The 19,992-nt window shown below is 42.6% G+C and overlaps 1 protein-coding gene across 1 annotated transcript in view; it reads right to left on the reverse strand.

Annotated features, from left to right (window-relative positions):
- Positions 1 to 19,992, reverse strand: part of USP34 (ubiquitin specific peptidase 34) — a 169,166-nt gene that overhangs the window by 41,968 nt on the left and 107,206 nt on the right. The window contains exons 35-50 of the mRNA XM_060249781.1: positions 14,175 to 14,257; positions 13,222 to 13,262; positions 12,526 to 12,650; positions 12,042 to 12,194; positions 10,862 to 10,966; positions 9,202 to 9,257; positions 8,958 to 9,078; positions 6,351 to 6,534; positions 4,387 to 4,550; positions 3,538 to 3,603; positions 2,723 to 2,869; positions 2,580 to 2,636; positions 2,362 to 2,439; positions 1,151 to 1,245; positions 814 to 986; positions 142 to 295 (exon numbers count right to left, since the gene is read on the reverse strand). Of these exons, the coding sequence (XP_060105764.1) occupies positions 142 to 295; positions 814 to 986; positions 1,151 to 1,245; positions 2,362 to 2,439; positions 2,580 to 2,636; positions 2,723 to 2,869; positions 3,538 to 3,603; positions 4,387 to 4,550; positions 6,351 to 6,534; positions 8,958 to 9,078; positions 9,202 to 9,257; positions 10,862 to 10,966; positions 12,042 to 12,194; positions 12,526 to 12,650; positions 13,222 to 13,262; positions 14,175 to 14,257 (1,802 nt within the window). The remainder of the gene's footprint in view (positions 1 to 141; positions 296 to 813; positions 987 to 1,150; positions 1,246 to 2,361; positions 2,440 to 2,579; positions 2,637 to 2,722; positions 2,870 to 3,537; positions 3,604 to 4,386; positions 4,551 to 6,350; positions 6,535 to 8,957; positions 9,079 to 9,201; positions 9,258 to 10,861; positions 10,967 to 12,041; positions 12,195 to 12,525; positions 12,651 to 13,221; positions 13,263 to 14,174; positions 14,258 to 19,992) is intronic.

Raw genomic sequence — 19,992 nt, forward strand, 5'->3', positions numbered from 1 at the left:
TGGAAAGCAAAGAAACAAACTCAAGAGAATATGTGAGCCTGCATCCAATCACCAAGCATGCGATCTGACCTACATGCTCATTTCAGATTGCACCAATGAATAATGTGCCATCAAGAAAACTGTTAAGTATTTGCTACTCACCACTTGTTGTTTTTGTAAGCATGGGGGTTGACAATATCTCTGATGAAACTATAGTAGTGTCCTCCATCTGCTGTTCCTGTATGTACTGTTACACCTATCAAATCATACTCATAACTCTTGGTCTCTTTTAAACTGTCACCATCATCCTTGAAACCTTAAAAAAATGCAACATTTTAGCAATTCATTATTTTAATCTTCTGAACAAATTCTGCAAAATCATCTACAGCTTATTTAAATTGAGGGATCAAATTAGGGCAGACTTCCTACATTACAACACTTAAGCATGTGCAAAAAGCAAGAAGGCAGAAGGCATCGGAAGAAGAGGAACAGGGCAGCAGATGAGGTCTTCTGAACATTGACCAGTGCACATAAAGGGAACAAACGATGCAGTGGAAGATCACATCATCTCCTCATTCAGCATTTTCCCAACAATGGGGGAAAAGACACCCTCCACCCAAAAATCCTTCCATGCAGGAACTACTAAAGATGCAGCATTAGTTCCTAACAGCCATAAAAGAGCATGTGTCTATGTTACTTTCCTTAATTTTTACAGACATTCTTTGATAACAGGGAATACAGAAAAAATGCTAGCCAAATGCATGAAGAGGACTTGTCAGAATTGGGAAAGTTCAGTTGAAAGGTTTGTTTTGAATCCACCTAAAAATCAAATACCTTCCTTCCTGTCATTCTTTCCCATGAGGAAATCTTCAGTGTAAGGAGTCATGTCCAGCCGTAATGGAAATGAGAAATGCGTGTTGACCTTCTCCTTCATCATCGTGACCATGTTAAAGGTATACCGCATCGTGTTGAAGCTTAGGATGCGAGGCAATTTCTTAAAACATGCCCTAGAGACAAAACCATAACTTCCATTGTGTGTGACATTTAAAATTACATCTTTCTAGCACAAAGAGTCTGTTTAGACTGCTAATTGTGCATTGAAGGAAGCATGTAGGAGAATTAAATGTTCATGACAAAAATGAGCCTGATATTAAATTCCTATCAATCTCACCTTTTTTCAGCCCGGACTTTCTTCCCACAGTGAGAACATGTATACATGTTGTCACCCTCCAGGGTATCTTTGATAGTAACCTCATCAAGAGATTCCTATATACAAAAGGCAGAAGACAAGGGAAAAAGTTGCTTAGATATTAAAGGCTATGAATCACTAGTTTCTATTTATAAGTAATAACCTTTAAAAGAAAAGACAAGCTACTAAATTTTGCATTTGAGGGACCACATATGTAGGGATTATTTATTTAAAACATTTTAACCAGCTTTTCTCTAAGAAATGGGACCCAAAGCTGCATACACGTTAAAACAAAAAATCTGTATCAATAAAATCACAGAAAAACAGAATTAAATCAGAGACATAATAACAAAATTTCATTATCCACTATCAAAAACCCTTGTGAAGAACTCTGTTTTACTCCGCTTCCTTGAAGTCAGTAGGATGGTCACATTCCTAACAACTTTGAGAAGGCTGTTCCTTAGAACAGGAGCTGCTATAGGCACAGCCTATTACTCATCTGCAGTTGACTTACTTGTCTAAAGGAGATAAGCAGGTGAACTTCTGGGATGATCCAAGTAGCTGCATTGAGTCATACCAGAACTTGGAACCCTGACCCTTAAATGAATACATTTGTAATGTGTGTTACTGAGCCTCCTCCATGGACCAGGCCATGTGTGTCATAAAATGCAATGCCAGCTCATAATCACACCATCAATCAAAAATTGTTAGGACTCTTTCTAAAAGAAAAGCTTTAGCCAAATATTATATGCCTAAAAGCAAGAAGGCTACTGCAAAAGCACATATCTTTTTGAAAGTCAGTTCATAATGAGACAGCTAAAGGTATAAAAGCACTGCTTTTGTTGTGACTTAACTCACAGGCTGTGAAGCTATCTTATGCTAAGTCAGATTATTTGGTGTATCTAGCCCAGTGCTACCTTGAGTTGCAGTGGCTCTTGCGGCTCATAGGCAGAAGATCCTTCCCATTGCCTGAAGTCTTTTTAACTAAAGATAACAGGGACCGAACCTGGGACTTTCTGTAAACAAGGTATGAACACTGCACCCCCTTCCCCAAGAAGGCAACCCCATGCTTAACGGTATTAATTCAGCATGTTGTACTTCTGAAGTTTCCTTGGCAGGGCTCTCTGGTAGCATATGCATGATTAAGGAAACTTAACAGAGGCTGAAATGATTGCTAGCATGTTACTACTCACATAAATATTCTTCATGTCTGCTACTTGACATCTAACTGTGTAGAATTCTTCAGCAGTCTGGCTGACATGCTCACAGTCCTAAATGGCAGCGGGGGGAGGGGGGGGGGGGGGGGGAGGGGAAGAACAGTTGAAAGATCCAGTCAATTTAATCTTGTACTTCCACACACGGCAGCTTGGCAGCTTTACAAGATACAGGGCACAAGAGAAAGCCAACTCACCAAAGAAACAACGTTGTTTGTGATAACACCTCCAAACAAGCTTTTCACTGTGTTCTTCTGCAAAAGAATGAATTATTTCAGTCAATTTGAGGGAAAACAAAAATGTTCCAAAACTCACTTTTGCATCCTGACTAGAAACTTACCAATTCTGGAGACATTTCTTCAATTTTTGTTATCAGATCTGTAAAGAATTCAGTCATGTCTTTTTGTTCACCAGTATTAAGTGGCTGTTTATCCATGGTGTAGGTTTTACAGAATGGCCTTGGATTGTATGCTTTGCACTCACTTTCCTACACAGGCAAGAAGAAAGAACCAAGCAAAAGAAACCATTATTAAAATGTAATATGAACTCCACAATAACCAATCCCAAAGAAAAATCCATAATTATGTCAGATAATATTTTCTGGATTTAGAAGCAGATTGATATGCACGAAAAACCAAATATATGAAATACTGGAAGGAGAAATTTGGATCTAAATATGTTTTGGGCTTTCTGAGCGCTTTAAGGAATGAGCACACTACTCATGGCATGCACAGATTATTGCTTATAAATGAACTGACAAGGACAAATGAGTTCACTCTTTCCACTAGTTCCAACTTGCCTTTGCAAAGCCCCAACCCCTACATGGATAGCACAAAGGCAGCACAAACCTGTTCCCACTACAATTTGCATATTAACTTCATTTACAATATGATTTTCTCACACAGATTCAAAGCGGAAGTCTCTTCCTTTCCAAATGTTGATTTACTCAACTGTCACAGTAGTATTTACACTGCTTCTGCCTTAGTAGCAGAGCAGGGAAACAGCTTCCAGCATGCAGGGGTAAGGGGGACAGGTCCCAGTCAAAGCCTAGTATCTGATCCTAGAACTTTCTACCATTGCCTTGCAGAGCATACTGACTGCCATACACATTCATGTGTGGAGAAAATGATGTTTTCAGAAGAACTACAAACTTACCATTAAATGAGTAAACATTTTCTGAAGTTCTAAGAGGGTGGTCTTGTGCTTCATATCCTCTGAATACTTCGGAAAAATAAAAGATTAGAGTATTTCACAATTTATCTGGATTAATATTCTTTAAGAAAGTCAAATTAAACTTAAGAGTAAACTCAGCAAGCACATTATTTCACAAACCTCATATTAACAAATAACATATGTTCTGACGGTGGGAAAAATATCAATACGTGGAATACAACTGAAACATAAGCTGCAAGAAAATCAAACCACGTAGGTCTGCAGGTGCCAGTGTCTGAGAAGACCAGCAAATGGGACTGATGAAGGTTACTGAGATCATTTGTGAGGCAAGATCCAACAGGAGATCTGATGCTTACATGCTGTGAAACAGGCAAGGCCAACAACTGAGAGGGGTTTATTCTCACAGGGCATACGAAGAAGTTTAATTATAGTATAAAGTCTTGCCTGCTGGAGCAAGGAGAAGGAGCAACCTGTCTCTTTGGTCTCAGGCAGAGAGGTTTATCACAGATTTGCTATCCAATAGGCTTGCTATAGAAACTGAGACCTTCTGCCTGCAAAGTACCTGCTCTACCTGCGAGCCATTGCTTCCAACTGTTCTTTCCCACTGTAAAAGGCAATTCTCAGGGACTTACTATTTTTGCCCCCATAGAGTCTGCGGGGGTCTCTTGACCTCATGAGCAGAAGGAGAGAGCTTGGTGGGGTGCAGTAGTAAATGGAAAGTCCCATTCCACAAACTTCATTAGTGGTTCAAAGAGTATAGCCTTTGAAAAATCTGTCTGCACCTGATTACTTATACTTAAAGCATGCACATAGTAAAAACAGGGTTTGTACCTTTGCAGTAAAGATGGCTTGCCTGGCTTCTGGTATCATATACAGTTGCTGAATAGTTGATGCCAAGTAACAAGTTGCTCCAAGGTTGGTCAGACCCACAAACCTGCATTCAGCTCTGACATCGTCATGTGGCCAATAATCCCACTTATAAGGTGCATGGGAAGCTGTCAAAATGAAGGGTATTATATTAACACAGGAATGGAAATAACCAAGCACTTGGTTGCATGCAATGAGTGAGAATTCTCTCTAAGAAGGCAAAAATGTAACATCCCCATTAATGCTGTCTTCAGGACTGAAACCTGCTCAGAGAACTCTATCCCCCACCCTACTTCCAGAAACCTTGGGACTGCCCTTGTGTGCTTGCTTTAGAACTCAGATCCCCTCTTTAAAACAGGAGAGGCTGAACTTTAAAAGAAGCCCACAAAAACTGTTCATTCCTTACATTGTGGAAGGCAGAGAAAATGCCTTACTCTTTTCTTGAGACATGGGGTCCATGAGTACTTTCTATGGACAGAGGGCAAGCCCTCCTCATGGTCATCAGGCTGATGTAAAAAACAGATTTCTCTCCAATTTCTAGAAATGGGAGCAGGGCCTCTGTGGGGAAGGGGATGGAATCTAATTAATTCCCCTTCTTTCCAAGAACCGGAACTCAACGTTGTGACCATCTATAGTCACCAAACTTCCAGGAAACATACTGATGGTTGGGGACCAGCAGCACAGTCCCAGGAATGCTGATTAAGTAGCACCAACGAGGATACAATCCTAACACAGTCAACGGAGTTCCTTCCTTTCATTATGCACCCACAAAATACAGCCAATGATGGATTTTCAGCTGAATGCAGGGACCGTAGACTGTGTGTGATGCTGGTCTATTTCTGTAAAGCAGCTCCGAAAGATTTTCCAGAGCCCTTCCTACCCTTGTTCAATTGGTCTCCATCTAGAAGATATTAATCAGTTTCCTGCTGTCTATGGAGCAGAGTCTCTTTCAAATATTTATTAAAATATTTATACCCCATCTGTACTCCTCGATCAAATTTTACAGATTAAAGCCAAGTAAATCCCCAAATACTACAGATTATCATAGGACAGAACTGGAGTCATAGCCTTTTGGTTGTGGACCTATCAAATCACTCTCCAAGACCTGACCTCATAATGGAATGTACAGATAATAGGAACATTTTTTTCTTAAACTTGCTTTTAAAGTGTAGGAGATAAAAGTCTCACTCTATTAGGCTTAGAACATCAGAGAATGTCAGCCCTCCATGGGCCATATATGGCCTGACATACAAACTTTTGCAAAGATGCTGTCTATAGCATGCTATGATTTCCCAAGGGTGGGAGTTGGAGGTCCATTAATTTAAAAAAAAAAAAAGTAAAATGGGGTTCTTGGGTTGCTGAAGTTTGAGAAAGACAGGTTGCTTACCTGTAACTGCAGATCTTCGAGTGGTCATCTGTGCATTCACACTCATGGGACAGAGCGCCTGCGCCGATCCCCGAATCAGTATCTGAAAAGCCCTGGATTTTTCCGTGCTCGGCGCCAATGGACATGCGCAGGCGTCCCAGTACGCATGCTCACCGGCGCCAGCGCGGGGATTCCGTCAGCAGTGGGGAAGGAGGGCGGGTAGTGTGAATGCACAGATGACCACTCGAAGATCTACAGTTACAGGTAAGCAACCTGTCTATCTTCTTTGTGGTCTCTATGCTTCACACTCATGGGAGACTAGCAAGCAAGACACACCTGGAGGCAGTAAATGAGCTGTAATGTTTTATCAATAAACATTAGTAAAAATGAGCTGTAATGTTTTATCAATAAACTTTTTAAAATGTTGTTAACTAGGCAGGCAAGTAAATGCCTTGAGCCATAAATAATGGCTGGGTAAGAATATTTTAAGAAATAAAACAATTTCAACTGATGAACAGTGCTCTCTCAACAAAAGGCCCCAAAACTAACACAATGTTCTTACACTGCATGTGTTGTGCCATAACCCAGTTGTGGAGCAGCCTGTAGTTCTCTACGGAACCCTTTACCATTTCTACTAACAAGTCGTAAGCAGCAGCCCTTGAAGAATGAGACTTGCACTTTGGCTGTTGACGATCTTTTAGACTTGGTAGCAAGAACAGGAGATTGAAGATGTCTCTCAGGAACTCCTATAGGACAAACAGGTCTAACTGTTACACCAACTCCAGAAATATGGGGTAGTACACAGAATATTATATGCAGAATCATTCCATAGAAGTGGATGGTGCTTAAGTGGACTGCTATACTCTAGTAAGGCTGACTCACTCCATAGTTTATGCCAGCCTGGTTAACCTGCTTGACCTTCCTGCATGGTGGGAAGTAGGTATGAGCCACATACAATCTATCACAAAATAACATCATATATTTATTTATGTAGGGTACTTATAGACATTGCCTATCTCCTAATATGGTCAGAACCCAAGGTGGGTGTTAATAAGAAAACAAAAATAACAATCTATTTATAAAAATCATTAAATCTATACCATTAAAACAGATAACCCAGAACCCATATCTATACCTTCCAGCTGCCCCCAAAGCCTTTTAAATCCTTATTCGACAGACTTGCCAGAAGGTCCCAAAAGTAGTTGCCCGTCTCTCAATAGTGAAACGGCAACAGAAGAGCCCTAGGCTCAGATATTATTTCATTATTATTCTCTGCCTTTCTCCCCAATGGGGACCCAACGTAGCTCACATCACTCTTCTCATTCCCATTTTATCTTCAGGTAGGTGAGGAAGGTTAGGCTGAAGGATTGTGACTGGTCCAAGGTCATCCAAGAAGCTTCCACAGCACAAATGGGGATTAGAACCTGGGTCTTCCAAATACTAGCCCAACAAACACTATGCCTCACTGGCTCTCCAAAGAGAGTAAAAAGTGAGACTACAAGGAGGCTATTTCAGGAAGACAGTTGTCACACAGGCTCACATTGGAGAGGCTGTCCCCAGAGTAAGAAGGACTTCAAAAATAAGTACCACAATCTCAAACAGGACCTGGAAGTAAACATATAGCCATTAAAGAGCCTGATCGGCAACCCCTGGGAACAAACCTGCCAATGCATTTTGGGCCAGCAGAACTTTCCGAACTGTCTTCAATGGCAGTCTCATATAGACTGCACTAGGGATGTCTTATGCAGATTCAGTTTACTCTCCCTCAGTCATCTGACCATTGGGTTGCCAGCTCTGGGTTGGGAAATACCTGGAGAATTTGGGGGTGGAGACTGAGGACAGTGGGGTTTGGGGAGAGGCCTCAGTAGAGTATAAAGCCATAAACTCCACCTTCCAAAACAGCTGTTTTCTTCTGCTGAACTGACCTCTGTCAACTGAGATCAGCTGTAATCCCTTGAGATCTCCAGCCACCATCTGGAGTTTGGCAACCCTACTTAACCATCAGATTTCAAGCAGTGGATGACAGTTCTGGAAATTTAGTCAAAGTGGTATATCACTGGGTGTCATCTGCACAGTGACAACACCCCATTCCAAACTACATATGATTTTATTCAAGGTTCTCCCATAAATAACAAACAACACAACATTTGTGGATTTCCTGCATTGTCCCTTCTAACTCTATGATTCTATGATTTCAGGGCCTATTGGGGGGCGGGTCTAAGAGGCATGCACAATTCTTTGAATAAGAGGGATTACCTCATTACAAGATTTTATAAACAGAAAGGCATGGCTACAGACTACAGGTAGTAGTTTTCACATTCCCCAGGATCCTGATGACACTGTTCAGAAAAACTAAACTCAACTGATCCAAGCAACTGTGATTGGAAGTGCTAACTTCCAATTGATTAAATTAGCATCTAAGTGGGAACAAAATTAAGAGACTTTGTCAGCAAAGAATCAGCAAATACATCAAAGCTAAACACCAACTCATCGACATTTACAGGCTCACTCCTATTAACTGTAGCCAGTTGCTGAATTAAATCTAACAGCAGCACTGGATGCTGAGGCTATTATGGCAGAGACTTCATTGTTATCTCCGTCACCTTAATTGGCTTTGCAATGAGCGCTAAAGCATGTTCTGTCAGATTCATTTCAAGGTTTTGGTCACTGTTGCCCTACACTTCTGCCAGCAGTTTTAAAAACATATCCAAGACAAACAATGCAAGCACTGTTGACTTGATATCTATAAGTCCTCATCCTGAAAGGGCTGTAAAACCCTGCTCACAACAAGATACCATTTATTCAGGCTTAGGCTCATGCCTCACTGTGTAGGGGGCTTTCCCCTGAATGTCTAAACCATGACAGTAGTGGTCATTTCCTTCATTTTATTTTAAAAGGGGTGAAGCAGATCCAATTTATGTCCTTTAAAACTACTACTACTACTGGCAGTGTATAGGTTTTAATACATGTATTTTCTTACAATTCTACCTACGTAAAAACAAGTTGTCAAACAGACCCAATGTTAATCTACTCAGGTATCTTCAAACACAGCATCTGAATAAGTCTCTCAAAAGTAAAGCATTTGTAAGAGAAATACAAACTGAATATTCATGCAAGACAAGGTGTCAAGATTCTCTGTCTGGTCCTTTTTCAGGTCCCTGATAGTTACCTGTCCTTCGCGGGAAAATTTAAAAGGTGGTTTGTGCTTGACAACACTTGTTGCGAGACGCAGAAGACCGGTAAGGCCATCATCTTCTATGTTACCATCTTGATGGTCAAGAATTTCTCTGCTACAAAACACAAACAGCATATCTATCAACTTCTGTAAGTCAGTCTTCTCTTGGGTCAACAATGCAAAAAACACCCCACCCCCACCCCAGTTTTAAGTAAATTAATACAATTTAAAAGCTTACCTTCGAATACAGTCGGCCAAATGTCTTGCTAAGGCATCTAAATCCACCAATGTTGTCTAATTTAAAAATGAACACATGAATGCAACTGTTATATGAAAGGAACTGAGCATCACAGTATGAGAGTACAGAATGAAAATATGTAAACTCAGATTGCACATCCAATAAATATGTACAATTTTAGTATCAAAATAGATACTCAAAATTCTGTTTTGTTTAAAATAAAGCTATAGGCTAGTATCCAGAATGCTTTTTTCAGGTATATCCAAATTCCTAGGCATGCCTTGTTGATTTGCTGCCCATTTCTTTTGAACAATGATGATCTTTAGAACTGCTGCCTTCCCTAACATGAATGGGGTGATGTATGCTACAAATGTGTTTTCTAACTCTTGTGATTTCTTATGTTCACTCTCTTAGCTTTTTCAAAGGCAGATTCATATTTTCCCATTTGGCAGCAAGCCTGTACATAGTGATATGCCCCAGGTAACCACAGGGAGGATTTTCAGAACTTGAACACAATTAAACACAATTGTTTTTTCCAGACTGTCAATATGCCTCAAATGATTGATACAGCTATGGGGGTTAGAAAAGCTAGTATGTGTTTTTCTGATATAATAACTTCACTGAAGTTATTTGCAATGTAATTATCTAATGTACACTTAGCACAGTCCATCAATCAGCGAAAGCAGGGCCCTCTTTTGACCCAGGGGGCTTCTCCAGGTATACAAAAAAACATATTAGCTAAAAGAAAAAGAGATAAGACTTCAAAAACCATTATGATGAAAACAAAACCTCCCAAATGGACTGAATTTTGACAGAAATTGGGGGGGGGGGAGAGGGATCAAGCTACTCTAGTCCTTTAGCAGGGAACCTAGATGTAGACTATGAGATTTTTCAAATTCTCCTTGTTTGCTGTTAAGCTGTGGACAATAAACTTTTAGTCTTTGCCCTCAAGAGTGGGTGGAGATTAGAGTTCCCACCCATTTTTCATGCCAGTATCCTTAAAGCCTTGAAAAGATTCAAAGAGCAGCAAAATTTCTAGTTATTAAACCTCTGTGAAACCTAAAGCAAGAAAAGACAAAACAAAACATCCTTCTCTTTTCTCTACTACCAAGAAAAGGCAAGGGGGAATTTCTTTGGCACAGAATGAGCCTCAGATGGCTTTGAAAAGCCTGCTTTCAAAAACTTCTCAGAGGACCACCTCTCCAGGTATAACCCCCAAAGAGCGTTACACTCCTTGAGCAACAATACACTAACAATCCCTGTTATGTTTTAAGTTTATTATAATTAATTCTTTATATGTTGTGACCTGCTCTGAGCCCCCAATAGTGGGGGAAAGCGGGATATAAACAGAAGAAATAAATACACCATCAAGAAACTCTACCATCAGATGTGAAGTGATAAATGGCTCATATCCAGAGGAACCAAATCGCATCACTTTTTTTTTTTAACAGCACAGGTTTTGTTTAAATGTAGTTAAATTTGGGGCAGCCCAACCCCAACTTTCACTCTTATGCCTAAAGAGCAGTTACATTTCAGCTTGAGTGCAGCCCCACCAGAGATTATCTCTGCCCAAATCAGTGATTAAAATGAACATAATGATCACTTTATTCAAAACAAAACACCCAAACACCCTTTGCAGCAAAGCTCAATTATACCTTACCTGACTAGCATCTTTTACATGTATGTTATCTATTAGTTTGCACAGCAACCAGAAATATTCCTTACAGCCAGGCTGTAAGATAGGTTCTTCTTCATAATCTTCTATCTGAGAAAAGAAATTTTTATTTTTTTCACAACCATATTCATACAACATGCATATCAGAAAAGGGCTAAATTTCTGATGGAATGGAAATTAGTTTTCCACCCTCTTTTTTCCAGGCACAAGTAAGTGTATCCTTTGTAAAGACCTCTGCACATCTCCCTGTTGAGCTTTTGGAGAACTGGTAACCTTTCATAGGTGCTTCTTTCTGTGCCTCTCTCCACCCAGGTTTGTGATAAGTGCCCCTCCACCTATTACCTGCCTACTACACTTGCATGGTTCTACTTGTGGAACACCAAGCATGAGGAACAACCTGGACAGGACACTCCTCCACCAACACAAAATGAACATGAAATTATTTTTTCTTAGTCATATTATGCACTTACATGAGCAGCATCAACAACTCAAACTTTGCTTTATAATCTGAGATACTTTTCCCGATTCGTCACTTCTAAGAAGGATGAAAAGAAAGCATATGCTTACACCCCACATAGGCTCAGTGCGAGAGTGAGGGCAGAGTACAAGACGTAGTCAGTGGGCTGGATCCAACCAGCTTCTTTACTGGTCCAAAAGAGAGGAGAGAGTCCCCTCTGACTACAAAAAAAGGTATGCTGAAAATTATAGGATGTGCACATGGACAAAAGTCATGTGGGACGAAAACTACAGCACAGGAAAAGATGAAGTAAGTTCATGCGAAAAAAGCTGGATGGATCCACTGTAACAATTTCCTCCCAACACTGACCTATGACACTTTGCCAGCATGTGAGCCAAACAAGAATCAACAGCACACAGGAAGCTGCAAAGGCAGAGCACAGAGCAAAGTATAGGTGTCGCTTTTTTTTTGTTATTCAACTGATGCAATCCTTAATATATGTTCAAATGAAGATGCATAAACAATCTGGAGACTTGGAAAAGTGTTCAGAAAAAAATCTTGTATCTCATCTAAGAAACTACTTGCCCCACCTTACAGAAGGAAGACTCCCAATTTAAGAATTGTGGGTCAACGGAAATTTAATTTCAAAGTGTTCTTTTCCCTCTCTCTCTCTTTAAACAGTTACACAAATGTTTTTTATTTGTTTACCTTGATAGGTTTCAGTGCCTGAGCATCAGGCAAAAACTTCAGCAATGTTGAGGCAGCCAGCAGCAGAAAAGATCTGTTTATTGATTCTCCCCCATCCAAACCAGATAATGATAGTTTGTATAAACCATTGCAGGATTCATGACGGACTGCTGTCTGAAGTGAAAAGAGTAAAATGGAACTGATGTAAATGAAAGGCAATTTTATTTTCCTCTAGCATATTTATATACTGCCTTTATCAGGTCTATTATAGTTTCTGTTGCCCTAAATCTAAATAACTGTAAAGACAAATCTTTGAAGAATTCAGGCAAAATATCATTGTTTCTGAAAATGTGTTTAAAGATAAGACCAAAAGTGCAATTTAGGAAGAAAGGCATTTGAATGGGTTTACAGTAATTAAGGATAAAAACCCATCCTGAAAAACCAAACTATTTGAAATAGTTGAAGTACTTAAATTTGACACATGGAATGTTTTTTTAAAACCTACCTCTGGAATAAGAAGTGTAAGTTTCTTTAGCCAGTCGTGCAAGTTATCACTATCTGCCAGGCTGGATTTCACTAAAGAGCAGCAGTGTGCCCAGCTCACCAAGAGCCACATTGAATAGTGAGTAACTAAGGGAAGATCAAAGCATACAATGTAACACAGAAGTCATGCATAACACCCCCCACTGGGTTTTATTTCAAGATCAAGAGCTAGGCTGGATTTAAAGAGTAAAGTGAAAGTACTTTCCTATAGGACTTTTGCACAGTCATCTTTCTTAAACTGAACAAAGATTGTAAAGCTTGTAAAACTGTTCAAATATCTTGAGAAGTCTTCCCCCAACACTACCAGTCAAATTTAGTTCAGTAAGACTTACTGAAAATGGCAGCACTATTCAACCATTTAAGCTTTTCCTCAATGAAGATGGTCAGAAAAGGATGCTCTCTGACAGGGATGCTTTTGCCTCCTTCCTAAAGCTAGCCTGCATGCCACTCCAGCACTTCTTCACAGCTTTACATTTTGTTTTTCTCCATGCACTAAATAAAATAAAGGCTCTTCCCTTCCCAGAAAAGTTTACAATACATCTTCCCATAGTGGTTACCTTTTTTGACATAAAGCCTAATATTCAAGATAATATGAAATACAATGTCAGAGAAATCAAGTAATCAATTTCCACAACTGAGTCTCCAGTCTATCACTAACCTTCATGTCTTGACCTATGATCAGCTTGAGCTTTCAACACCCTGTTCAGGAAAAACAAAACAAAACAGGTCAATTAGATCTTGATACAAAAATACGTACTGCTAAACAACTATATTCTGAAAAGTGGTTTGCTCAAAATATATATTCCCTCACTCACTCTAGTATGTTAGTGAAATACTGTTTAAAGAGATTTGTGCTCCCTTCCTAAAAATCCTTAGTGCAACAAAACCAGTACACATTAGACTAAAAACCAGAAACTATTGCATTAAGACGTCGTTATATGCTTAGGCCTGCTAAATGATAGGGAAAAGGGGAAGATAAGAGGGAATGTCAAGGAACAGAGGCCACTAAGACACAACTAGTCCTGGTAAAATTTCTGGGTGGAAAGCCACATTGCCCCCTCTTCATGAGTGTTTGCGGCCTGGTGCAGAATGCTATTTCCTCATGTGCAGCCTACTCCTACATGGAGAAAGGGATTCAGCAAGGCTGTGTGCCTAGGGTGAGGGGGTATTGTGAACTACCAGCCCGTTTCTGCGCGGACGGTGTGGTTCCAAAGGGGGGGGGCAGACCAGCTTGCAGTAACTTCAGCAGCCAGTATGGCCAGACATCCACAACAGATTAGGGCTATGCTGATAGACTCCAGGCTGCCCAACACATTGTATGTGTTCCAGAATACAACTAGGTTCCTCCCCGCAGCCCCGCTGCACTCTTGAAAACAAGAATGCTTGCATAGTAGGATGCTTTTCTTCTTTCATGTGGGTGAGAAGCCAAGTTCACAAAATACTGATCTACAATAATTTACAGGCAAATCTAGAAAAAAATAACAGCTTCTACTATACTTTTTAAAGAAACATCTTATTCCTTTCTGAAATTCATCAAGTTCACTATGATGCTTTAATGCAAATATATATACTATAAATCTTACCAAAGATATTAAAAAAAGGTTATTGTACCTAGGCGCCAAGTTGTCATATGTATAAGCAACACACATAAGTCGCTGAATTAAGCTGGTTCCCTGGACAAGTACAAGAAATACCTTTAAAAAAATTGAAGTCAAAAGAAAACAGTTAATGCAGCTGCTACCTTGAACTCTATATGCATTCTTCATACTTTTGAACAAACCTGAAAAAAATAGGCAGCTATGGAATGACACAGCTATAACAGCAAATCATGGTTTTCCACCTCATGTATGAGCCATACTTTGCCATTACATATGAACCACAAACTACTGTCTGCTGTTCTCGCTGCAAACCTGCATTCCAAATAAAGGTCAAACCACTACTTATAATATTGGTCTTCAAGGAAAAGCACAGTCACAGAGCTGGATAGAGCCAGATTTTTCACTCAGTTTCCCTTAATCCTTCTCCATGCTACAAGCCCTCGTTGCACCTGGCTTTTGTCCCTGCAAGTCTCATGAGACTCATCGTATTTTTTGGTGGTCAAAGGGGACACATCCTTTTTTTCCACCATTGGAAATGCTGGTTGGATTCAACCTACAATTTATGAATCAGACACAATGGCAACTATGGCTTGCCACAGAAGAATATGTCAGTAATCTCTAAGTAGGTTTATTCATATGGTGGCAAACCATGGTTAACTTACTTCTGAACCATGAAGAGCTGGAGCAATGGCAAGGTAACCAGGACACAAATAAAATGTGCATGCATATTCCAGTAATCTCTTAAAATATGTCAAAGACAAGAGTTTCTTATGATTTGCCAGAAAAACTGTTCCATTGCCTGACATTTTATAAATTAAGAGAAGCTCTGGTTGAAGTACTGTGTGCAGTTCTGGTCGCTGCACCTCAAAAGGATATTATAGCATTGGAGAAAGTCCAGAAAAGGGCAACTAGAATGATTAAAGGGTTGGAACACTTTCCCTATGAAGAAAGGTTGAAATGCTTGGGGCTTTTTAGCTTGGAGAAATGTCGACTGTGGGGTGACATGATAGCGGTTTACAAGCTAATGCATGGGATGGAGAAAGTAGAGAAAGAAGAACTTTTCTCCCTTTCTCACAATACAAGAACTTGTGGGCATTCGATGAAATTGCTGAGCAGACAGGTTAAAACAGATAAAAGGAAGTACTTCTTCACCCAAAGGGTGATTAACATGTGGAATTCACTGCCACAGGAGGTGGTGGCGGCCACAAGCATAGCCACCTTCAAGAGGGGGTTAGATAAAAATATGGAGCAGAGGTCCATCAGTGGCTATTAGCCACAGTGTGTGTGTGTGTATATAATTTTTTTTTGGGCCACTGTGTGACACAGAGTGTTCGACTGGATGGGCCGTTGGCCTGATCTAACATGGCTTCTCTTATGTTCTTATGAAACCTGAGGCCATTTCATTTCAGCACACAGTCATTCTAAGTACAGCTGACCCAAGACCTTCAAGTGCCTTGTAAGGTACTTCCAGCTCTTTATCAAAACAGGTTTCCTACCTGTAACTGATGATCTTCGAGTGGTCATCTGTGCAGTCACACTGATGGGATATAGGCGCCCGCGCCGATCTCGATCGGTATTCTTGAAAGCTGCGGATTTCCGCGCCCAGGACCCAGTGCGCATGCACAGAAGCCCCACCACGCATGCTCACAGGGACCGGAGCGGACATCCCGCCAGTTCCTTCTGACCGCTGCGTAAGCCCTTAGAGATGGACCGGCAGCGGAGGGGAAGGAGGGCGGGTAGTGTGACTGCACAGATGACCACTCGAAGATCATCAGTTACAGGTAGGAAACCTGTTTATCTTCTTCGTGGTCTCTGTGCATCACACTGATGGGAGACTAGCAAGCCAGAGTCCTACCTGGAGGAGGGTGCAACGGTCCATCAGCGAGAAGCCTCTTGAAGCACAGCACGGCCCACTGATGAACGCCTACGCCAGTTCAGGTCCAATGCATAGTGTTTCACAAACGTATGCGAGGAGGACCACGTAGCAGCGTCACAAATGTCTCTCAAAGGCACCCCTCTCATGAAGGCCGCCGAAGCTGCTAGGGCTCTAGTCGAATGCGCCCTGATCTGTCTCGGCAGGGGTTTTTTATTCAGCAAGTAACATAGTCTGATCGTCTCGGTTATCCATTTGGAGATACGTTGTGACGAGACTCTGATGCCTTGCAACGTCGGGGAGTAAGAGATGAAGAGTCTAGGGTCCTTGCGACCCGGCCTTACTCTGTGTAAGTAGAAAGAAAATGCCCTTTTCACATCCAGTGTGTGGAGCTTCCGTTCCAAGTTCGTACCCGGATTAGGGAAGTATATGGGTAGGCATATTTCTGAGTTCAAGTGGAATGCGGAGGTTACTTTCGGAAGAAAGGTCACATCAGGTCGTAACCACACCCCTTCAGCACTGAATTTCAGGTACGGGTCATCACAGCGTAGCGCTGCCAGTTCTCCTACTCTGCGAGCGGATGTAATGGCTACTAAGAAGGCTGTCTTCCATGATAGCAGTTGTAGGGAACATGTTGCCATGGGCTCAAAGGGTCTCCCTGTTAGGGCATTCAGCACTCCTGGAAGGTCCCAGGCCGGTGCTGGGTCTCGTACTGCTGGATACAATCTCACAAGACCTCTGAGGAACCGTTTGGTGTCGGGGTGTGAAAACACTGAATGGCCCTCGGGCTGTTCATGATGAGCTGATATCGCTGCTAAATAGACCCTCACTGAGGATACAGTTAGACCCTTATCAAGCAGTGAGAGTAGGAAGTCCAAGAATAGCGGGAGACCCGCTGTTTTAGGTTCCGTGCCCGTCCCGGACACAAATTGGGCAAACCTTGTCCACTTATATTCATAAGACTTCCTAGTGGAAGATTTTCTGCTATTTAGCATGACCTGCCTAGCTCTGTCCGACAGACGCGTCACCCCAGATTCCAAGCGGTGAGCTTCAAGTGAGGCACGTCATGGTGAATCACTCGACCCCCGTGTGACAGTAGCAAGTCCTGGCTCATCGGGAACTGATGAAATATTCCCTGAGATAGCTTCAGTACTGGGGAGAACCATTGCTGTCTGGGCCACCATGGCGTGATGAGGATCCCTCTGGGGCGTTCGAGGTGGACCTTGTGAACAGCCCTCGTAATCAGAGGGATTGGTGGGAAGAGGTATACGTGTCTGTGCTTCCAGGAGATCAGGAGTCCATCTCCCAATGACCTCGGGTCTGCACCCCCTCTGCAACAAAAAGTTCTGCATTTCGAGGTACTGCGTGTAGCAGAAACATCCACATCCGGCGCGCCCCATTTCTGAAAGACTGGCTGCAGGAATATCCAGTTGATTTCCCACTCGTGGAGTGTGGCTCCTCCCCGACTGAGGTAATCTGCACAGGCATTCAGATTGCCAGGTAAATGGGTGGCAATTAGGGTTGTGTCTGATTCTCTGCAGATTTCCCAAATTCTCAGTGCTAGGAGGCATAACTTCCTCGAGACTGTGCCCCCCTGTCTGTTCACGTAAGCTAGAGCTGTGGTGTTGTCTGTCAAGACCGCTATTGTCCTTTCTGCGATCAAGGGTCGAAACGAGAGAATGGCATGATGTATCGCCAATAACTCCAGAAAGTTTATGTGGTAGCGCAGAAGGTCTGGAGGCCATCTGCCCCCCACACACATGTCGTTCAGGTGTACTCCCCACCCCCAAAGGGATGCATCTGTTGTTATGGTCAAGGTCGGGGTCTGTCTGTGGAATGGAGCCCCCTGGAGAAGATTCTCCTTCTCTTGCCACCAAGATAGGGTCAGCAGTACTGCTCTTGGAACAGTGAGCTTGTGCGACGGAGGGTCTGTTTGACAGTTGAAGATTCGTAGAAACCACAGTTGCAGTATACGCATGTGGAATCTGGCAAATCGTAGAACTGCTGTGGTCGCTGCCATCAGGCCCAGAAGGTGTTGGACTTGGACCGTGGTGACTGTAGGGCTTGTCAGAAATACCTGTATCAATGACGTGATGTCTTCCACCCTCTGCATTGGGAGGAATGCCCTGCAAACTTGTGAGTCCAAGATGGCCCCTATGAATTGCACCCTTTGGGAGGGCTGCAGTGCAGATTTCTTTAGGTTGACTTGCAAGCCTAAGTTTCATAAGAGGGTTAGGGTGATGTCTATTTGTTGTAACAACAGGGGCCTGGAATTGGCCACTACCAGCCAATCGTCTATATAGGGAAATATAGTAATCCCTTGAAGCCTTAGATGCGCAGCCACTACCACCATGGTCTTTGTAGACACTCTCGGTGCCGTGGAGAGGCCGAAGGGTAGGGCCTTGTACTGGTAATGGGTATTCCCTATGGAGAACCTGAGGAACTTCCTGTGAGCCTGGTGTATCGTTATGTGAAAGTAGGCGTCCTGCAGGTCTAGGGTGGTCATCCAATCCCCTTGGTTGAATAGGGGTAGGATGTGTGGCAGGGAGATCATTCTGAATTTTTGGTGTGGGATGAAATGATTCAGACCTTGAAGGTCCATGATGGGTCGAAGTCCTCCGTCCCTCTTGGGGATGGTAAAGTATCGGGAGTAGAACCCTTGACCCACTTGGCTGTCTGGGACCAATTCAATTGCATCTTTCTGGAGGAGGGATTGAACCTCTTCCTGTAAAGTGGGGGACGCTGTGGTGCGAACGACGGTAGGAATCGTAGGGTTTTTCTGGAATTCGATTTGATAACCCAGCCGGATTATCGCTAGAACCCATTTGTCCGTGGTAATGGCGGACCATGCTTGAAAATAGGGGAGAAGCCTGATAGGGTACTGGTCCCCAGGGGGAGGGGAAAAACAGGGGGAAAGGCAGTCAAAGGCCCTGTTTAGATGGCCTGCTCCCCTTCTGCCTGGGAGTCTGGGTCGCAGTTGGTGAGTACTTTGCCTTTGGATTGTACGGAGGTTTTGAATAGGTTGTAGAACCTTTGGGTCTCCATTGTTGTTCTGTGGATTGTTTTGGGAACGGTTTCTTGTTCCACGGTTTACTCCAGGTGCGTTTGCCTTGGGATCTGGAGGAGATGGGAACGCCTAGATTTCGTGATGTCCAGATACTTTTATCCATCTCTTGCAATACAGAATCTGTATTTGAGCTGAATAAGCCGTTTCCATCAAAAGGGAGATCCTCCACATAAGATTGGGTGTCTGGTTGGAGTGCTGTCGATCTTAGCCAAGAGTGGCGTCGCAGAGTGATTGCTGAAGTGAGGGTTTTTGCAGAGATGTCACCTGAGTTAATCTGTTGCTTAGCCAATGCTATGCCTTCTCTCTGGATTCTTTTCATTTGCTGTTTGGTTTGCTCGGAGAGGTCTGGTAGGCTGGACAGCTGTTCCCATAGGGCATACTGATATCGCCCCATGCATGCCCCATAATCTGCGACCTTCACTCCGAGTGAGCCGGCGGTATAAAACCGTCTGCCCAGATTGTCGAGCTTCTTTCCTTCTTTGTCAGGGGGAGAAGCGTGTGTCTTTCTTGCCCTCGAAGATGAGGCCACCACCACTGAGTTGGGTTTAGGGTGGTTGAACAGAAACTCTGCCGTGGTCTCCTGGACCCTATACATGTGGTCCAGTCTGCGGGAGCTTATCGGGGTCGACGCCGGTTTGTCCCATGACGATTTTGCAGTGTGGAGCATAACCGTCGTTAGAGGTAGAGCAACAGCTGTTGAAGTGTTGAGTTGGACGACGTCGAAAACGTTATCGGTCACTACAGGCTTAGGTTGTATCGTCGGTAGCGACAGGGTTTGGGCCATCCGTTTCACTAGGTCCCCATAGGATTTTAGGTCTTCCGACGGGGATATAGGCTGTTCTTCGCCCACTTTGTTCGATGGCGATGGTTCATCCGGGGAGGAGACGCCCT

Source organism: Heteronotia binoei, chromosome 1 (assembly GCF_032191835.1).
Source record: "Heteronotia binoei isolate CCM8104 ecotype False Entrance Well chromosome 1, APGP_CSIRO_Hbin_v1, whole genome shotgun sequence".
Classification (NCBI taxonomy): domain Eukaryota; kingdom Metazoa; phylum Chordata; class Lepidosauria; order Squamata; family Gekkonidae; genus Heteronotia; species Heteronotia binoei.